This window comes from Lissotriton helveticus, chromosome 5_1 (assembly GCF_964261635.1).
Source record: "Lissotriton helveticus chromosome 5_1, aLisHel1.1, whole genome shotgun sequence".
In the NCBI taxonomy this organism is placed as follows: domain Eukaryota; kingdom Metazoa; phylum Chordata; class Amphibia; order Caudata; family Salamandridae; genus Lissotriton; species Lissotriton helveticus.
The window spans coordinates 2,073,773,811-2,073,793,781 of record NC_136065.1 but is presented as its reverse complement, the minus strand read 5'-3'; the positions used below and the strand labels follow the sequence as shown (position 1 = coordinate 2,073,793,781).

Genomic DNA, 19,971 nt, shown 5'->3' with positions numbered 1-19,971 from the left:
ACTCAAGATCTGTCAGACCTGCTGCAAAAGAGGACATCTCTGAATAAAGAGTTAAAATACCTAATGACTCAGAGTAGGTGGTGGGGAGGCTAGATCTTCACGACATCTGATACCATGGTGAGTGTAGTCACACTGTCGAGCATGTAACTCATTGTGTAACTCAACGCTCATGGCTTAACACTTCTACCATGGCGCACACATGTAGACTTGCCAGCCATGGGCAGCCATGGCACTGGCAGGCTGCACCTTAAAAAAAAGAACAAGAAGAAAGGAGAATCGACAAAATGGATGGGGTCAGGGAGACAGAAGCCTCCCTTATGGCGTGGTGGCTTAGAAGGTGTACATTTGTTGGTAAGGAGGCACACAGCAGGGCAGTGTGCAGGAGGAAGGCCACTCGACTTGGGATGCCTTACGGCAGGGCAATTAGGCTGGAAGGGGGAGCAAGTGGAGATGGTACTCACAGGCCAGACCCGCCGAACAGCAGGGCACAAAATGGACACACAAGATAGCGAGTTGGGGCCTAACTCCAGGGAGAAGCTACCTCCCCTCACCCCCCCCCCCCCCACTTAATCAGTGGGAAAACCAACAGGTAACTTTATGACCCCATAAAACCACATGTATGATGGCCTGAATAAACTATGAGTTGTCACAAGTATGGTCAATAGATAAAAGAGCATGATTGTGCTATGTCAGAAATAATTTCTGACCGGTCAGCTATTGTGAGTTATGATCTGTCACGTGATTTACAAGCCTGTCAAAATGATTTATGACTGCTAAATAGATGGATTAATGAACTGTCATGTCTATGAGCTTATGAGGAGAATATAATGATTCATGACATCCCGTGATGTTGGTTCATGGCCTGGTAATAGCAGGTTATGACCACACTACTGTAACACAAAAAGTAACTCGTACATGTAATGCAAAAATAAACTGCGGCCAACATATACCACAAGAAACAAGACATGCATATGTTGGCAAACTTTATTGTAAAATATATGTGAAGACTGACATGTGTGGCAGTTTGGGAGTGGGCCCAGTTCAGAGGTTATTGCCAAAGTTAGTCAATGAATGCTGATCAGGCAAGAAAACCAACTTCCAGCATGATGACACTTTACCAGCCTACTCACCAAAATGTCATCCCCAGCTCACCAACTTCCAATCTCTTCTCTCTGTTGCCTTTCTAGATACGCATCCAGATTGGACACTACCTCTCCGACTGGGCCATCAGAGACATGAAGTGGCGAGAGGACCACAGCCAATGGTGGAAAGGTGAGCTCACAACAAAATTGGAGTCCTCCAATTCTTGTTCGGAGGAAACAATTTCCAAAATACACCCAGAGAGAAAGACTGAGACAAGGGGCAGAGAACATGGAACTTGTTCTTGTCAATAGTCAATGGTAATCCAATCTCTGCAAAATAAGCATCCAGATGCCATTAAGAGTCTCAATAAATGCTGACAGGGCAATGGGCTTGGAGTCCAGCCAAGAATCAGGTGGTGTGAAACTCAGTGCCTCCAAGTTTGAAATGAATTCAAGTGTGGATGGTGTCCCACGTCCACTCCTGATCCGTTCGCCCTCTTCATATATTGTAATACAGCTTGAGCCAGACTCATTCAAAAGGACTTTCTGCACAAATACAATCCTATGGTTTTGCCCAAGTACGCCGAATCACTTTACATTCCTTGTAAATTGTGCACAACAGGCAGCTTCAGCTCTATGGTGCTATTGGTCAGTCCTACACTTTCTGCTTTCATTTATTACACACTAGCTTACCCGTCGAGCGTTGCCGCGATCTCAGAAGAAAGGAAATTCAAGGAAACTCGTTATGATTACCTTAAATTTACATTGTGTCATTGTTATTGAAACTTATTCATTTTATTTTTTTAAACATTTCTAAGTGTGGCTTGAGTAGTGCGTCCTCAATTGGCTTCCAATCTTGATTCTGGTTGCTCTCCTGTTTCATTCGAGCGGGCTTGAGCAGTGCGTAATTGAGCGTTTTCCAATCTTGATTCTGGTTGCTCTCCTGTTTCATTCGAGCGGGCTTGAGCAGTGCGTAATTGATCTGTTTCCAATCTTGATTCTCGATGCTTGTTCGTTTGAGAAGAACGGGCTTGAGCAGTGCGTACTCGATCGGCTTCCAATCTTGATTCTCGTTGTTCATTCGTGTTAGACGGGGACCTGGAGGGTCGGCCGAGCACAAGGGAGAGGCCTCCGGTGAGGACCGTCTCTAGCGATCGCACAGACAGGTAACTTCCCCCCCACAGATGGACACCACACAAAGATCAGGGTAACACCTTTTATAGGCAATTCTTGTAGTAGAGTGGTACGATACAAGGCGATCAGGACACGATGATCCTCTCAATTCTAGTCTCTAGGAAAAGGAAGGGGGTAGCGGGACAGTCTTAGTACCCACGGGTACGGAGGTGTAACTGGGATAGCTCACAATCCTCGAGCTCGGTGTTCGGACGGGTCAGACCGCGGCAGCGCCGGCAGGTCCCGAAGAGGTCGTAGGTGGCAACGGGCCGCGGCAGCGCCAGCAGGTCCCCACGAGAATGAAGGTTACAACGGGCCGCGGCAGCGCCAGCAGGTCCCACGAGAATGCAGGTTGCAACGGGCCGCGGCAGCGCCAGCAGGTCCCACGAGGATGAAGGTTGCAGAGGGCCGCGGCAGCGCCAGCAGGTCCCACGAGGATGAAGGGTGCAGAGGGCCGCGGCAGCGCCAGCAGGTCCCACGAGGATGAAGGTTGCAGAGGGCCGCGGCAGCGCCAGCAGGCAGGACAATAGTTCACAAGGCAGGGCTGTGGCAGCTCCAGCAGTCCGTCAAGGATGAGTTCGTCGCGGTGTCTCTCGACTCCAGGATACAACTGCCTTCCTGTCCTGGGGCTGCCTCAGTTATAGGTCTGGCGCCCTTTGATGTCCGGACCCTCGCTCTTGGAGGTCGGGAGGTCTGGGATGAGGGAGTCCAGACACCCAGCAGGGGGGTGGAGCCAGCGCCCGAGGAGGCTGGGGGTGCTCGGCACCTGGCGGGGGAGAGCCATCGACACTTCTTACTCCCATTGACCTGCCAAGTGGTCCGTTCACCTCCTGGGTGGATGGTGGTGCCGGGATGTCGGGGCCTGGCCAGGCCCAGGGTCGGGGTCGGGCTGAGGCCGCGCGGCCGCGTGGTGCCGTGTCCAAGATGGCGGCTGGGCCGGGCAATGGTGCTGACGGTGGCCCGGGCTCGTGACACAGGGACATCCGGGAGCAGGCGTCCCATGGGGGACGGGTTGCGGGTTTGTTCTGTGGATAGTACCTGGGAGGCCGGGACCCGGGCCCTGTCTTGCGGGGAGGGAGCGAGCCCTTCATGGGGCCTGTCCAACATGCGTCCCCCCCAGCTGAAGGCGGGGAGAGTCACCCATCTTCTTGGGGACTTTCCTCGTCGAGGCGGAAAAAGCGGGACAGGCCGTCCGCGTTGGCGTGGTCTTGACCAGGGCGATGCTCCACAGTGAAGTCCATCCCCTGCAGGGAGATGGACCATCGCAATAGTTTGGGGTTCTCCCCCCGCATCTGCATGAGCCATTGCAGGGGCCGATGATCTGTCTGTACCCGGAAATGGGTTCCGAAGAGGTACGGCCAGAGCTTCTTGAGGGCCCATACCACTGCGAAGGCCTCTCGCTCAATGGTGCTCCAGCGCTGTTCTCGGGGCAGTAGGCGTCTGCTGATGAAGGCCACTGGTTGGTCCACTCCTTCGGGGTTCAGTTGGGAGAGGACGGCCCCAATACCATGGTCGGAGGCATCGGTCTGCACGATGAACTCGCGGCTGTAGTCGGGGGCCTGGAGCACAGGAGCGGTGCACATGGCGGCCTTCAGCGTCTCGAAGGCTGCTTGACAGTCGGGAGTCCAGTTGACTCTTTTTGGGTGGTTCTTAGACGTGAGTTCCGTGAGGGGCCCCACAATGCTGCCATAGTCCCTTACAAACCGCCGGTAGTATCCGGTGAGCCCCAGGAAGGCTCGGACCTCGGTTTGTGTCTCGGGGGGTTGCCAGGACTGAATGGCAGCTACCTTGAGTTGGAGGGGGGCCACCAGACCGCTCCCCACTTGGTGTCCGAGGTAGGTCACGGACCCCTGGCCGATTTGGCACTTGCTGGCCTTTATGGTGAGGCCGGCCTGTTGGAGGGCCTGCAGGACCTCTCTGAGGTGGTGGAGGTGGTACGTCCAGTGGCGGCTGTATACCGCGATGTCGTCCAGGTAGGCGGCGCTGAATTCTTCGAGGCCCGCCAATACCTGGTTCACCAGTCTTTGAAAAGTGGCTGGAGCGTTCTTCATGCCGAAGGGCATCACTCTGAAATGGTAGTGCCCATCCGGGGTGGAGAAAGCGGAACGTTCTTGGGCTCTGGGGGTGAGGCCGAACTGCCAGTAGCCCGCTGTCAGGTCGAAGATGCTTAGGTAGCGGGCTGCCCCCATGCGGTCGACTAGTTCATCTGCTCGGGGGATAGGGTGAGCGTCGGTTCGGGTGACCGCGTTCAGACCCCGATAGTCAATGCAGAACCGGAGTTCAGGGGTGGTACCCGGGGCCGCGGCCTTGGGGACCAGGACGACCGGGCTGGCCCAGGGACTGTCCGAAGGTTCGATGACTCCGAGGGCGAGCATCTTGGAGACTTCTTCTTGGATGCATGTACGTACCCGATCCGGTACTCGGTACGCCCGGTGTCGAACAGGAGGACTGTCCCCCGTGTCCACGTCGTGCAGGCACCAGGAGGTGACTCCGGGTGCGAGGGAGAACAGGTTTGCGAACGGCAGCAGGAGGGCCCGGCAATCTTGACGCTGCTCTGGGGTCAGGGCCTCGGAGAGTCGGACCCCGTCCACCGAACCATCTCTTTCCCGGGTCCTCAGTAGGTCAGGGAGGGGCTCGGAGTCTCCTTCTGTGCCACTGTCGGTAGCCATCAGCAGGCTGAGCTCTGAGCGCACGAAGTGGGGTTTGAGTCTGTTGGCGTGGAGGACCCGGAGGGGGTTCCGGGGGGATTCCAGGTCGATGAGATAGGTGACGGGACTCCTGCGCTCGATCACCTTGAAGGGCCCCGTCCATTTGTCCTGCAAGGCACACGGTTCGATGGGGGACATCACCCAGACCTGCTGACCCGGTTCAAACTCGATGGAGGAGGCATGTTGGTCGTACCACTTCTTCATGTCCTCTTGACTGGCCTCCAGATTGGCTTTAGCGATCTCCCTGAATTTCCGGGTCTGATTGCGGAGGGTCAGGAGGTATTTGTAGACGTCCGGAGGGGTCTTTAGGGGGGCCATTTCCCATTCCTCCTTCACTAGGCTGAGAGGCCCACGAACGGGGTGTCCGTACAGGAGTTCGAAGGGGCTGAAGCCGAGGGACTTCTGGGGGACTTCTCGGTAGGCGAAGAGGAGGCACGGTAGTAGCACGTCCCACTGGCGGCGTAGGGGTTCTTCCAGCCCCATGATCATCCCCTTGAGGGTGCGGTTGAACCGCTCGACCAGTCCGTTCCCCTGGGGGTGATAGGGTGTTGTGAATCGGTAAGTGACTCCGCACTGCTGCCAGAGGGATTTCATATACTTTGAAATAAAGTTCGTACCCCTGTCGCTGATGACTTCCCGGGGGAAGCCCACTCGAGAGAAGATCCCCATTAAGGCTCGACCCACTACTGGGGCTGTTATAGTACGAAGGGGGACCGCCTCCGGATAGCGGGTAGCGTGGTCCACCAGGACCAGGATGAAGCGATGGCCCTGTGCTGTTCGGGGGTCCAGGGGCCCCACAATGTCTATTCCCACCCTTTCGAACGGGGTGGTCACCACGGGAAATGGTTGTAGGGGTGCCTTGAGTTTGCGGCCGCTCTTCCCGCTGGCCTGGCAGGTCGGGCAGGACCGGCAATGGTTGGAGACGTCATTTCTCATTTTGGGCCAAAAAAAGTGAGTCACCAGGCGGTGGTAGGTCTTGTCTTGGCCCAGGTGCCCGGCCAGGGGGACATCATGGGCCAGGTTCAACAGGAAGTCTCTGAAGTGGAGGGGCACCACCAGCACTCGCCCGGCCCCCAGTTCTGCGATTTTCTGCTCGCTGTACAAGAGATCATTGTCCCAATAAACCCAGTGGGCCCCGGTGGAGTCTCCTTGGCTCTGGGCGAGCGCTTGCTGTCGCAATCCCTCGAGGGAGGGGCAGGTCTTTTGCTCCTGCCGGAATTGTTCCTGGGTGGGCCCCCCTTCTTGACGCCACTGAGCCAGGTCGGGAAGCTCGGGGGGCTGTGTGGACCCCTCTGTGGTGGGGTCCGGGTGGTCGGTCTGGAGGAAGTCTTCTTCTGGAGCGATCGAGGGCGGAGGTGCTGCCCATTCTGGTTCTTCTGGTCTAGGGATGGTCCGGGTGGTCACGCACGCCCAGTCCGGGAGGCCCAACATCCCCAGATGCTCTCTTCTTTCCACAGCGGCCCACGGGGAGCTCTCGAGATCGTTCCCCAGGAGGCAGTCCACGGGGGCATCGTCGCGGACAGTTACTTTTAGCATGCCGGACACTCCTCCCCATTCGAAGGGGACGCAGGCCATCCGACACAGGCTCTCCGAGTTATCTGCCGATCGGACGGGGCAAAGTACGTTTGGTAGGATTTGTTCTGGGGTCACCAGGTGACAACGGACGGCCGTCACACTGGCCCCGGTGTCACGCAGGGCCTTGCGCCCATTGATGCTCACCCATTGGCTGTACTTCCGAGTGTTGGCGGGCAGGGGAGTCCGCGGGACCATGTCTCTTCCTCCCAGGCATGCCAGGGTCATGGCGGCGCGTTCCCACTCGAACTGCTCCGACTCATAGGTCTCAGTGTCTTCGGAGACTTGTTCTTCTCCCAGGGCGGCGGCCGCCACCTGGCGGGGCCCGGGGACCTGGTTCTTCGGGCAGGTCGGGTCACTGGCATAGTGGCCGACTCGCTGGCATCGATGGCACGTCACGTTGTCTCGGAACCCCGGGCGCATCGGGGGGTTTCCCCGGCCGGCTGGAGCCGGGGTGGCGTTAGCGGGTGCGGCCGGGACGGCGTCTCTGCCCCGGCCCGGGCCTCCTCCTCCTCCTCGGGGACGATGGTGACCTTGGTTGGTTCTGTTCTGCTCATTCGGCCCACTCCGGGCCACTCGGGTGCTCTCCCACCGGTCAGCCTCGGTGGCGAGCTGCCGGGGTTCAGTCAATTTACTGTCGAGGAGGTGCTGCCTGAGCTCGACGAAGCAGTTGTTGGAGAGGTGCTCCCACACAATGAGATTGAAGAGTTGTTCGTAAGTGGTTACGTTGTTACCCTTGATCCACCCCTCGAAGGCTCGGCTGAAATAGTTCACGTATTCCAACCACGTTGTACCTGGGATCCGGGTGCAGTTGCGGAACCTCTGGCGGTACATTTCGGGTGTAAGCCCATATCGACTGAGGAGGGCGGCCTTCATATGGTCATAGGACGTCATTTGATGGTCCGGAAGCTGCAGCAGGGCATCACGACCCTCGTTGACGAATCTCCCCCATAGACCGGCTCCCCAGTCACTTCGAGCGACTCGGTGGGCGGTCATGGCAATCTCGTAGGCCTTGAACCACTGCTGTATGTCGTCGTTCCGGTGATATTCTCGGACCACATCCTTGGGGATGTGGACCTTCTGCTCGGTAGGACCTGGGGAGTGCGGTTGCTCGGGCACCCCTAGGTTCTTGTTCAGTTTGCGTATTTCTATCTCCGCTAGTTTGCACTCGTGCTCGTAGGCCAGTCTTTTTTCTTCGAGATCCCTCTGTCTCTGTTTTTCCTCTCGCTCTTCTCTGAGCCGTAAGTGTTCTAAGTTTATTTTTTGTTCCGCCAGCTTCAATTCTCCGTCTAATCTGAGTCGTGCCAAGTCTAACTCGTGTAATCTATTTTTTTCCCGCTCTTGGATCTCTTCACGGGAAGGGCCTGTTCTCCGTTCTTCCGTCAGGGTGGTGTTGACTTCCGGGGCTGCGGGGTCCCGGGGGGTTGCGGTATTTGTCTCTGTCCAGGCCTCTAGAGCGTTTTTGAAGTCTTCTTTTGTGCTTAGCCCGGTGGTAGCAATGCCTAAGTCCATGCAAAATTGTTTTAGCTCTCGGTGGTTGTATTCTTCCAGCCTTTCCATCTGGAACTTCTCCGCCGATCCGCTCTCTTTGGTCGTCATTGTGGTTTTAGTCGTAGGGTGAGTTACTGTCTGCACGGTACGCGTTGGTTCGGATCGCGCCGCTAGCCACCAATGTTAGACGGGGACCTGGAGGGTCGGCCGAGCACAAGGGAGAGGCCTCCGGTGAGGACCGTCTCTAGCGATCGCACAGACAGGTAACTTCCCCCCCACAGATGGACACCACACAAAGATCAGGGTAACACCTTTTATAGGCAATTCTTGTAGTAGAGTGGTACGATACAAGGCGATCAGGACACGATGATCCTCTCAATTCTAGTCTCTAGGAAAAGGAAGGGGGTAGCGGGACAGTCTTAGTACCCACGGGTACGGAGGTGTAACTGGGATAGCTCACAATCCTCGAGCTCGGTGTTCGGACGGGTCAGACCGCGGCAGCGCCGGCAGGTCCCGAAGAGGTCGTAGGTGGCAACGGGCCGCGGCAGCGCCAGCAGGTCCAACGAGAATGCAGGTTGCAACGGGCCGCGGCAGCGCCAGCAGGTCCCACGAGGATGAAGGTTGCAGAGGGCCCCGGCAGCGCCAGCAGGTCCCACGAGGATGAAGGGTGCAGAGGGCCGCGGCAGCGCCAGCAGGTCCCACGAGGAGGAAGGTTGCAGAGGGCCGCGGCAGCGCCAGCAGGCAGGACAATAGTTCACAAGGCAGGGCTGTGGCAGCTCCAGCAGTCCGTCAAGGATGAGTTCGTCGCGGTGTCTCTCGACTCCAGGATACAACTGCCTTCCTGTCCTGGGGCTGCCTCAGTTATAGGTCTGGCGCCCTTTGATGCCCGGACCCTCGCTCTTGGAGGTCGGGAGGTCTGGGATGAGGGAGTCCAGACACCCAGCAGGGGGGTGGAGCCAGCGCCCGAGGAGGCTGGGGGTGCTCGGCACCTGGCGGGGGAGAGCCATCGACACTTCTTACTCCCATTGACCTGCCAAGTGGTCCGTTCACCTCCTGGGTGGATGGTGGTGCCGGGATGTCGGGGCCTGGCCAGGCCCAGGGTCGGGGTCGGGCTGAGGCCGCGCGGCCGCGTGGTGCCGTGTCCAAGATGGCGGCTGGGCCGGGCAATGGTGCTGACGGTGGCCCGGGCCCGTGACACAGGGACATCCGGGAGCAGGCGTCCCATGGGGGACGGGTTGCGGGTTTGTTCTGTGGGTAGTACCTGGGAGGCCGGGACCCGGGCCCTGTCTTGCGGGGAGGGAGCGAGCCCTTCATGGGGCCTGTCCAACAATTCGTTTGAGAATTACGGGCTTGAGCAGTTTGTATTCGAACAGCTTCTAATCTTGCTTCCCGTTGCTCGTCTGTATCTGAATCTCGTAATGCCTTTTTCTTTCGTGCTTCTGATGTAGATTGACCAATCAATTTCCGTTTGGGGGGTCTTAACTGTCGACGATGCTCGCAAATTTGCTGTCTATTTCCGTATTCGAAAGATTATGAGGTCCCTGGGGGGCCGATTTAAAAAAAAGATTTTTGACAGAAACCGTCGCGGGAGTGTACTCAACAACTTCCCAAAGTTTCATGGCGATAGGATGAATGGTGTAGTAATGCATAAAGGACAAACAGACAGACAGACATACTTTCGTTTTTATATATATAGATGAAAGGCAGACTCACATCATTTGGAATCAAAGCTCCTTCTGCTCCCGAGTGTCTTCATTAATAATCTTAAAGAGCAGAACGTTCCCTGGAGTGTGGTGATCCTGCACCATGTTTTACTAGACCATAAACATATCTACATCGCAGGAATCTGGAATTTTTTCTCACAAATACAAGTACACATATTGCAGGGTATCTGTAACTAAATATTTCAAACTTAGAAATATTTTCTATCTCAATTGGAATAGAAAAGGTACATAAATTAATATTACAGCATAACGACTAACCGTGCTGTCTAGGCAAAGGGACAAAACATGCAGGAATGAAGGAAAATGAAACCGGGGGGACAGCCCCATCATGCCTTGTGGTGGCAGGTACTCCACGGGCTCTCTTTTGACTTTTCTTGTTAGGATCTCAGAACACTGTTTGACAGGAATGTTCTTTCTGCTACGTCTGTTCACTCACCATCTTTGGCGTCTTGGGGATATTTACATTGTTTTTACATTAGAGACGCATTTTAAGCTGTTTTTACATCTATATCATGTCTTCGCTGTTTGTGAACTGTTCCTCCTGTAGGAGGTAGAAGGCTGCTAATGACCCAAATGAAGTGTGTGTGGTCTGCCTTCTACCCTCCCATTCACTTGAGGATTATGCATTTTTCCAGAGATCTAAAAGAACACCGAAGGACTGTCGGGGCACTCATCCCAGAACAACAGTGGAGGACTGAGGAGCAAGGAGGCGTAAAGCGAGCAGGATAGCGCTGCCTGGAAAGGAGCCCTTCCACTGCGACTTAGCTCTCCATCACTATGCACTCTGACAGAAGAAAACCTAGCCAGAGGATTAAGGAAAAAAGAATCACCATCATTCACATACTTTGTTAATTACAAAATCGATGTCAAAGGGACACATCATTGAATGTCAAGTGTTGTTTGACGCCTGCGTCAGTCATTTATGATAACACTGTTCATATTTATACCCTTCCATCCATGACCCTTCTCTCAACGTAGGCACACAAAACTTCAATATTAACACCACAATACTGGACTTCAAGCTGTTTTCTCCAATGGATTCCACTGAGCGGCCATCACTGCCCGCAATGGTACCACCACCAGATCTCTTGGTGTCGATAACTGTTTCTACCACTGCAGCTACCTCTAAATTAGGTGCCTTTATGGAGGCAAAAATTAGTTTTATTTGCACCAGAAGACCTATCCCTTCACAGGATACAGCAGGTCCTCCGACGTTGCTTGCGAGTCTGCATGAGCCTTCATCTTCACGTCTTCTGTGCAACACTCAACCAGAAACTGCTTCGTCACCCAGAGTGGATTGACCTGCTCCCTGCTGAAAGGAGACGAAAGAGAAAGCTAACTCCTTAGCCTCACAGTGGACACAGACTGAGATACTGATTCAGAGCCATCATCTGGGACTCCCACTTATCCAACAGGCTTGCTGAGTAGATATAAGGTGTTTGGCGAGACGGGTCAGAAGTCTCAATATCCAACACAGCAGATTTCAGTATCTCTCACAGTGTTAACTTTTTAGCCGAGGGTACAACTAAGGTTAATACTACCCGAAGTCCCCAGTTAGCGTGGGGAAAAATAAGTCCTGACGGCAGCCAAGACAGCTGTGCCTAGATAACTGAAGTAACGCAGGTCTCATAAGCAAGAGCCTTCATTTCTTAGGCCTGTCCCTAACGTTGGCAATACTCTGTGAAAAAGACAAGACGTAATTGGACGAACAGGGGTGGTCTTCAAAGCCGCAGTGTGCCATTGTTATAGGGATGTAATGACAGATTGCTTTGGAAATCTGTGCAGTTGTATTGAAAGCAGCCCTAAAGAACTCAGAAAGGACATTATGGAAGTCCTGGAGAAAGGCCTTCTGGTCTGTGATCGCTTGATTCTGCAATCCTTGCTTTATCCAAACCCTGTCATGGTGTTACCTTGCAGAGATCTACCGGGATCCATGTGATAATTGTGAAAAAATATTTGCAGATCATGAACCTCCCTCTCTCTTTGGCAGGTTCATATGAACCTCACATGGATGAAGAAATGCTAAAAACAAAGAACGAGGCAGGGACACGGAGGTTGTGTGCCTTGAATTTAAAATGTGGATTTCCCAGTTCTACTACACATGGAGAGACAGCACATAACACTAGCAACAGCAGAGAACAATTCCAGCAACACCACCTATACCACCTGAGTACATCCAACACCATCAAACTATCTCAACAACATTAATCCTCATCAGCTGTCAGCCAATTCAAGCAAGTCACTTTCCCCCCTTCACTTTCTCTCACTGTTTGGTGGTGGGGGCATCTCAAAGAATTGCAAAGCCTAACCAAAGAACACTGGGTTCAGAATACTGGCCAAGATGGGCTGCTCATCTTTGGCACCACCGATTTCACAGTGACAGTGCAATTGGATCAACCGTTCAAAAAGCCAAGCATGGTTCAAAATCAAGCCATTGAAAAGTGCTCTCCTTTCCAAACAGCAAAGAGGATTCACTCAACAAAGTTTCCAAATCAAAAGAAAACACCAAAGAAAGAATGCAGGCAGACTCTAGAATTGAAAACTGTCAACAAGGGAATGAGCAGCGAAGAGGTCTGCACGTCAACGATGTATCAGACTTGAACCAAACTCAAAGTGCAAGACTGGATGTGAGCAGTGGAGCTGCAAGATGCGTATCCTCATGCTCAGGCTGCACGAAAACAGGGGACGCACCTGAGGTTAAGGGTAGAACATTTGAATTAACAATATAGACTCCTCCCCTTTTGCATCAAATCAGAATGTTAGTCTTTCTCGAAGTACAGGTTAGTTGGCTGCTCATTGGAGGAAACAGCAATCTATCCAGGAACTTCACCGTATTATTGAAATTGTAACCATGCCGACTATCCACTCATCTCCGGTGCACGATATGACGTACTATGGCTCTACTCTGCATACACACCAAGGAAAAGTGCTCCAGTTTTCCAAAAAGTTGCTGGAACGGTCATCAATTTCAGCCACACAGCAAAGGCAAATTTCATCACTCAAGTGCTGCCTGTGTCTTTACAGGTGGAGGGTTTGTGTGGGGAATTGAACTAGGTTCAGTCATAGCTCTACTTTTGATTCAGGAATCTCTGTCGAGGAGTCCACAAGAACAGAAAAGTGTATAAGATATCTTACTGGAGGCGTAGCTTGGTCACTGAGCGCAATGGACGCACTGCGGTGAAGCTCCCCACACTGGTGGCCTAAATCCGCCCAAAAATCGGTGTACTGATCTGGTTTCAACCCCAGGAGTGCAGCAGTGTGTGATTTCAGCACCCGCTATGGCTCCGCTATAGCAGAAATCACTGGTGGTTCAATTTTACGGGGAGGAGGAGCCACGCACCAATTGGGCCTGTGAATCCCCAGGCTCAACTTTGAAGTCGGCCGACCGGGACTTCCAAGAGGGGCAGCCGCTGCTCTCAGGCCTTGACGGCGCCCTGGAGGAGTACAGGCGTCATTGCATAACTGGACCCCCAAAGGTTGGCGGATTGCAGGCAAGACTATCCCCGCTCCCCCTCCCCCCACCCCCATGCTGAGTAGTGGATGACAGCCACCGGGCAGAGACGTGCGGGTGGATCTGTGACGCAGCTAATAATTATCCTGCTGGGACACGCGGTCTCCCAGACATAAGGTGGCCGGGTTGGGGGGCGGTGGGGGGGGGTCGTGAGAGAAACGTGCCAGATTACTCCGTTTAGAAGATGACATATTGAAATTGGAGGAAGAATTTATCACTTCAACAGAGCAAGTTAAAATGCAGACACTTAATCTGACAAAAGAGGAATATGTAAATGAGGCGAGAGAGACAGCCAAAACAATGATTAGCCATTAGCTGGGGAGTATATACGAGCTGGGGGATAAAGCGGGAAAGCTACTGGCTTGGTTAGACAAGAGTGAATTAGCGAGCCGTCTGGTTACAGAGCTATAGACAGAGACTGGGGAATACCTCACGGACCGGCAGGCTTTGTGGATGAATTTGCTAGATATTGCGAACAACTTTACGCATCCAGGGCCACTAGGCAGGATGCAGAAACTAGGGAATTATTGGCAGAAATTCGTATGCCAGTATTTGCGGAAGAGGACAGAATTTTCCTGGAGGGTGACATCGTGCAAGATGAAATAGCTCAGGCCATTCGTTCTCTCCAGACAGGAAAGAACCCAACGGCCTTCCGATAGTGCTCTACAAACTACGACCAGATAAAATAGCCCCTAATCTTAGGGCAATGTTTGTGGAGGGTTTTGAGAAGGGACTTCTCCCACAAGACCAAAGAACAGCCATTCTGGTAGTAATATACAAAGACGTTAAACCCAAAAATAGTTGCACATCGTATCGACCCATATCACTGCTGAACACAGAGGCCAATATACTTGCTAAATTACTAGCCTGCTGGTTGGTCCGGGTTATCCCCAAATTGGTCCATCCTGATCAGTCCGGATTCATGCCGTCACAAAACACATCCCTGAACCTACAGAGAGTGCACGGAGTGATGGGAAGGGTGGACACCATAATGGAAAACGTGGTGGTGGTACCCTTGGAAGCTACCATGGCGCTTGACACCATAGAGTGGTCATATCTCTTTGCCATTCTGACAAAGTTGAGATTTGGTCCTACGTTTATTAACTGGGTCTGACTCTTATATGCCGACCCACATGCACAAGCCGTAGTCAACAACAAAATCAGCTATCTTTCGTCTCCATAGGGCGACGAGACAGGGGTGCCCCTTGTCCCCCCTGCTATTTGCGCTCACGCTAGAGCCCCAAGTTTGTTGGATCCGGAGGAACCCTATAATTCGAGGGCTACGCTTGACGGAGGACTGGTAGGACCATATATTGCTCTATGCAGATGATATTTTGCCGTACCTGGTCTCCCCCAAAGAGATCCCTGCAGCATAGGGTTAACATCGCTATTTTTGGTACATACATCAATTGGTCAAAATTGCTCATTTTTTATTAAAGGAAAGACCACCAACCCTGCCAAAAGAGTATTGGATTACGATAGCTATGGGGGGTTTAAATATCTAGGAATCTTTATTACTAAGGATCCCAAATTTGTTTATGCATCTAACTTGTTACCACCACTGCAGTGGCTGAGGTGTGATGTGGAACACTGGAAGTCTCTTCCACTGTCGCTTTTGGGCAGAGCTGCACTCTTTAAAAGGACGTTGCTGCCTCGTTTTTTTGTACATTAATTGATTTATAAAGTTTTATATAGCACGAACAAGATCCCGAGGGATATCTGATCGCTTTACAATAGGCTGGAAGGAAGGACAAATACAATACCAACATCGGGTAAGAATTGGAAACAAGGATGATCACATAATTACAGGACAATTGAATCAAGGAGAGTAGTACATAAATCACGTATAAAGCGGACTACAATGGGGGACATGCGGTAGAAGAGCGCAGTATCAAATGATTGTACAACTGTTGTAAAATTAATGACTTTCAGCAGGTGAACCTTGTCCAGTTAAGGTAAGAATTTATTCATTAAGAATCTTTTGGCTTCCAATTTGAAAGCAGTTGTTGAGGAGATTGTGTACTTCTGGTGGAAGAGAGTTCCATATCTTTGGGGCAGCGCCGGAGAAGGCGCAGTGACAATTTCTCTGTTTGCTCAGGATGAGGCGTTTCAAGAGGAAAGTGTTTGCGCTTCTTGAAGCTCTACCACCACTGGATAATTCAAGCTTTTGCGCTAGGTACCTGGGTGTTTGAAATGAAGGGCTTTGTGCCAGAACAGCAATTTTTAACTGAATTCAAGCTTCATAGGGCAACCATTTAAGAGATTTTAGGACTCTGGATATATATGCTCATTTCGTTTGGGGCCTGTCAGTGATGTCATTAATGGAGCCAGGGTGTATTTGGGAAGACCACAGAGTGTAGCACTGCCATAGTCTAACCTCGGCAAGACAAGCGCTTGGACCACCTGCTTAAAATCAGATGTTTCTAACTGTCCTCATCAAGTGGTTAGCTCCCTTACACAGATTGCTGATATGATTTTTCATATTCAGGTGCATGTACAGGGTGATTGAGAGAATTGGCAGAGTCTATGATGAGAGGGGTGCAGTTGAAAGCAGTGAGGTGATTCAGCCACAGGTCTAGCTTGGGGATGTGATTAGGAGGAGAAATGAACAGGAATTCAGTTTTGGAGGTGTTGAGCAGGAGATAGGCTCTCAGTTAACCAATTTTGAGTAGACATCAGGGTATTGTCGAGTGCGATGATGTAATCCAGGGATCAGATTTTCAAATAGAGTTGCGTATCGTCCGCATACATATGGAAGAAAATTCATGGAATTTAGTGAATTAGGTAATGGTTCCAAGAAGAGGTTGAAGAGGATAGGATATAGGGCGGACCCTTGGGGGACACCCATGAGTACTGGAGAGGAGCTGGGAGAGAGAGTAGTTTGCCTTGGCTCTTTGTGATGTGGCGGAGGAAGGACGAGAACCATTGTAACACCTGACCAGAGAAACCCATCCTTTTCTTCAGGATTGATAGGAGGTTGTCGTGGATAACGGTGTCAAATGCAGAGGAGAGGTCCAGGAGGATCAATAGGCAGGATTCGTTTTGGTCAAGCATTTTCAAAATGTCATCCACAACGTGAGTGAGAGCCGATTCTGTGCTGTGCCCCTTCTGAAAGCCGGATTGATGCTGGTCTAGGAGTTGGAAATTCTCTATGTGATCACAAAGTTGGGATAGTACATATTTTTCTAGGAGTTTGGCTAGGGTGGGGATGTTGGAGATGGGGCGGAAGTTATTCTTCAGAACTCATTTGCTCTCGTCCCCACATCGTACTTTAGAGTGGTGTAAACTTCCTGAGGAACATTACTTTGGTGAAATAGTCCGCCACAAATTTCATTCCAAAACTTGTGAAAGCCTGGTATGATGGGGAATTGGATTACCAAACACTAAAAATTACTACTAGGCGACACAACTAGCAACCATCAATCACTCCTTATATCAACCCCAGAATGATCCAGGTTATGCCGTGGACAGATGGCTACTCCCCGGTAGCAATCACACACGGGCATTGTATTCAAAGCCCACGAAATTTCACCTGACAGGTCCCACAAAACACTCCATACAGTTGTGGCATTCGGTCCAAAAGAGCATGGGATGGGCAAAGACTAACACAGACCACCCCACTATGGGATACGGAACAACTGGGCTCCCTCTGGAGAACAAAGGGATTTGATATAATAGGGATCTCTCCGGTGGGGGACCTCTGGGTAAAGGGTGGGGTGGTGCCCTTCACAGCCCTCCAGAAGAATAACGAATTAGCGGACACTGAGGGATCCCGATATCTGCAGGTGCGACACGCTCTACAAGCGGTGATTCCAAAAGGAGAAACCCCTCCTGAGGCCTCTCCTCGAGGCTAGGCTTCTGAATGGATATATGCCCAGGAAGGAAATTTCCCTGACACATTTAAGACTGGTAAATCACTCACCTGACCCTCTTCCACAACTCTGTGCAAAATGGGAAGGCAACTTAGCAGAATTCGAAGAGGAGGAGTGGCTGGAAGCGCTAGCATCCCCAAGGGAGAGGGCAATATCTTCTAAAATTGGTACAGCTGAAAATACCGCACGGAATCTATGTTACAGGGCCAACGTTGGTCAAGATGAAGTATAGAGACTAGTCTAGCTGTAGACGATTATGTGGCCGAGAGGGCACATTCTTTCATATAACATGGGAATGAGCTTATATTAGTAGATACTGAAGCGATGTCACCTCATGTAGTGGGGGGGGGTTTGGAGTCATGGGAGAGACAACAACAACGGATGCCAAGTGGTGTTTATTGAATATATGGGAACCAACGGACTTGGGTAGCAAAGAGAAAACATGGGTGACACTAGGTTTGATGGCTACCAGGAACAACATTGCAAGAAAGTGGGGAGTGCAGACGGACCCGACATTGTGGGAGTGGGAAGGCGATATGGATTGGTGCATGTTTAGAGAGAAAACAGTGTACATATCAAGGGGATGCCCTAGAAAATGGATTCAAATATGGGGGAAATGGAACGAATATAGAGGAAATATATGTGTGCCACCTGAGTTACCCTGACAGTTATCCCCAGAAGAATCAGACCCCTAGCATACTAGCTAACTCGGGCCACGAAGGATTTTAGATGATAATGCTAAACTATATGTACCACATCACTGACTACTATGATACTTTGATATTAATATCTGGAAATCTGTGCTGTTTTGTTAACAATAAAAATAATTTAACAAAAAATCTTACAGCGCTTGATCTTCTGGTATATCAACATCAGCTCATCTGATACCTGCTTTTTTTAAACTACTTCTCCAGCAACTCACATACATGTATCGTATCCTGTGAAGGAGAGTCAAATATAATCAATCCAGCATTTTGTAATATTGGTGTGTAATAATGGTGTGGGCATTCCTCTTTTGGAAGCTAATCATCATAATTTAAGTCAATAATTCAAAGCTCTCAGACAGACAATATATTAAAGAAATCCATCAATCTTTCTGCTTCAGATTACTTTATTCAGTTGTCCAATTTTTGATACAACAATTTCACTTTCTGGTAGCATTCTTTCAATCGTTTTCTCAAATATAGTAGGACTAAAAAAAGTAGACATCCGGCCAACACGTGTTTCGCAATGTAATCACTTCTTCAGGGGTGTTTTGTACCAAACTTCTTAGATCTCCTTTCGAATTCAACTTGAAAACAGTGGACCGGACCTCTATCATAACTGGAATGGATCAGGTCTGTGGTGCTGCAGCAAAGAGGAGACACCATTATCATGGGGCATTGATGATTAAGTTGATAACTTTGGATTTTAGATCATATGTTCTGTGGGGATTAATTTGATAATATTGTGAGGTTCGGGCAACTGCTTTCAAGTTGAATTATGAAGGGGCTTTGAGAGGTTGGGTGCACTCTGCTACATAAAAAGAGACTAAAGAATCTATTCTATTTGAAAAAGCGAATTGACTAGTTTTTGAAGTGCTAAGGAATCTATTATGGTAGCTGTGTATTGCAGAACACGACAGAGGTGCTCTCTCGTGCAGAACCGGACTGGTCTTGGCAGACATTCAATCAGTTTTTAAGTTTCGTTTGATTATTTCTTAGCACTTTGACGGTGCGTAGTAATGTGTAGGCCATTCCCACGACGACCTGCTCATGTCCACGCCCATTAATCCTGGACGTTGGTTCTTTAATTGTGCAGCAACTCCGGCTCCGACAGCCCAGAGCAAGTCTGGCTAGGAGAGCCCACAGACATAAAAGACAAAATAATGTGTACATTCTAAACTTTAAATGCATTTGAGAAGCAGTACACTCTCCAAAAGGTCTGACTTACTATGGGTCTTGAACCTGAATCAACAACAGGTTTCAAAATACAGGTAGGGTTTGTTGGGTGGTCATTTGACAAACCTGGGTAGATGCTCTAGTCTGCAAAGTGCAAACTACTCCACTGTGGTCGGATACCTAATCCACAGCCCTCTCTCTCCCCTCCTTTTTTCCTCTCTCCAGGACTGAACTCCAGTACCACAGATGCAAACACCGGAGATGCCAACTGCCCCGCCCCCTGAGAAGCTCCTCGCCTTGCTCCATTTCTCCTGGATGGTCACAAGAGGCCAAAAATACTGCTTCATATGGCTGCACAACTCTAATGGACGTTAACCACTAAAACACATGGTTAGCAAAAACGGCGTCATGCATCCTTTGATCGCTGAGGTCATGACAGACTTGAGACCATTGGCCCGCCCTTGACCCCTCCACAGCATCCTGTTCACTGTGGATTGGAAACAGTAACGTTTTAAGGAGTGGGCAATTGCTCATGGCCCCAACCTTGCAAATGGCCCCCTGGTAAATGTAGTGTGGTAGTCGAAATACCTCCCATAAAAATCTGGTAATAAATATTTAAAAACACGTATTTGTCTAATTTGACAGTCGAGCATGTTTAACAGAAAAATTAGGACTACATTCACTAAGGGTCTGCCACGGGGCAAAGTCTCTCAAGGATATTTACATTCCATTGCACAAACATTATGCACCAGAAAGGTGCACTTTACTCAGCACAAATAGCTCGTTGCGCCACTATGCATGGAGGGAGCATTGCTAGGGTGTAACTTGGATGGATTAGCACAGGCAAACTTAGCCACAGCCAGACCAGACTTTGAATCAAACAAATCATCTTCTTGAAGCAGGAAGTAACCAAGAGAAATGTTAGAATTTCCGCAAATATTCCACACATTGCCTGCGT

At 50.8% G+C, this 19,971-nt stretch overlaps 1 protein-coding gene across 1 annotated transcript in view; it reads left to right on the top strand.

Annotated features, from left to right (window-relative positions):
• LOC144752871 (uncharacterized) overlaps positions 1–19,737 on the top strand; it is a 192,652-nt gene extending 172,915 nt beyond the window's left edge. The window contains exons 8-9 of the mRNA XM_078640703.1: positions 1,188–1,272; positions 19,239–19,737. Coding sequence (XP_078496829.1) covers positions 1,188–1,272; positions 19,239–19,297 — 144 coding nt within the window. The 3' untranslated portion in view covers positions 19,298–19,737. The remainder of the gene's footprint in view (positions 1–1,187; positions 1,273–19,238) is intronic.
• Positions 19,738–19,971: the final 234 nt, after the last annotated feature.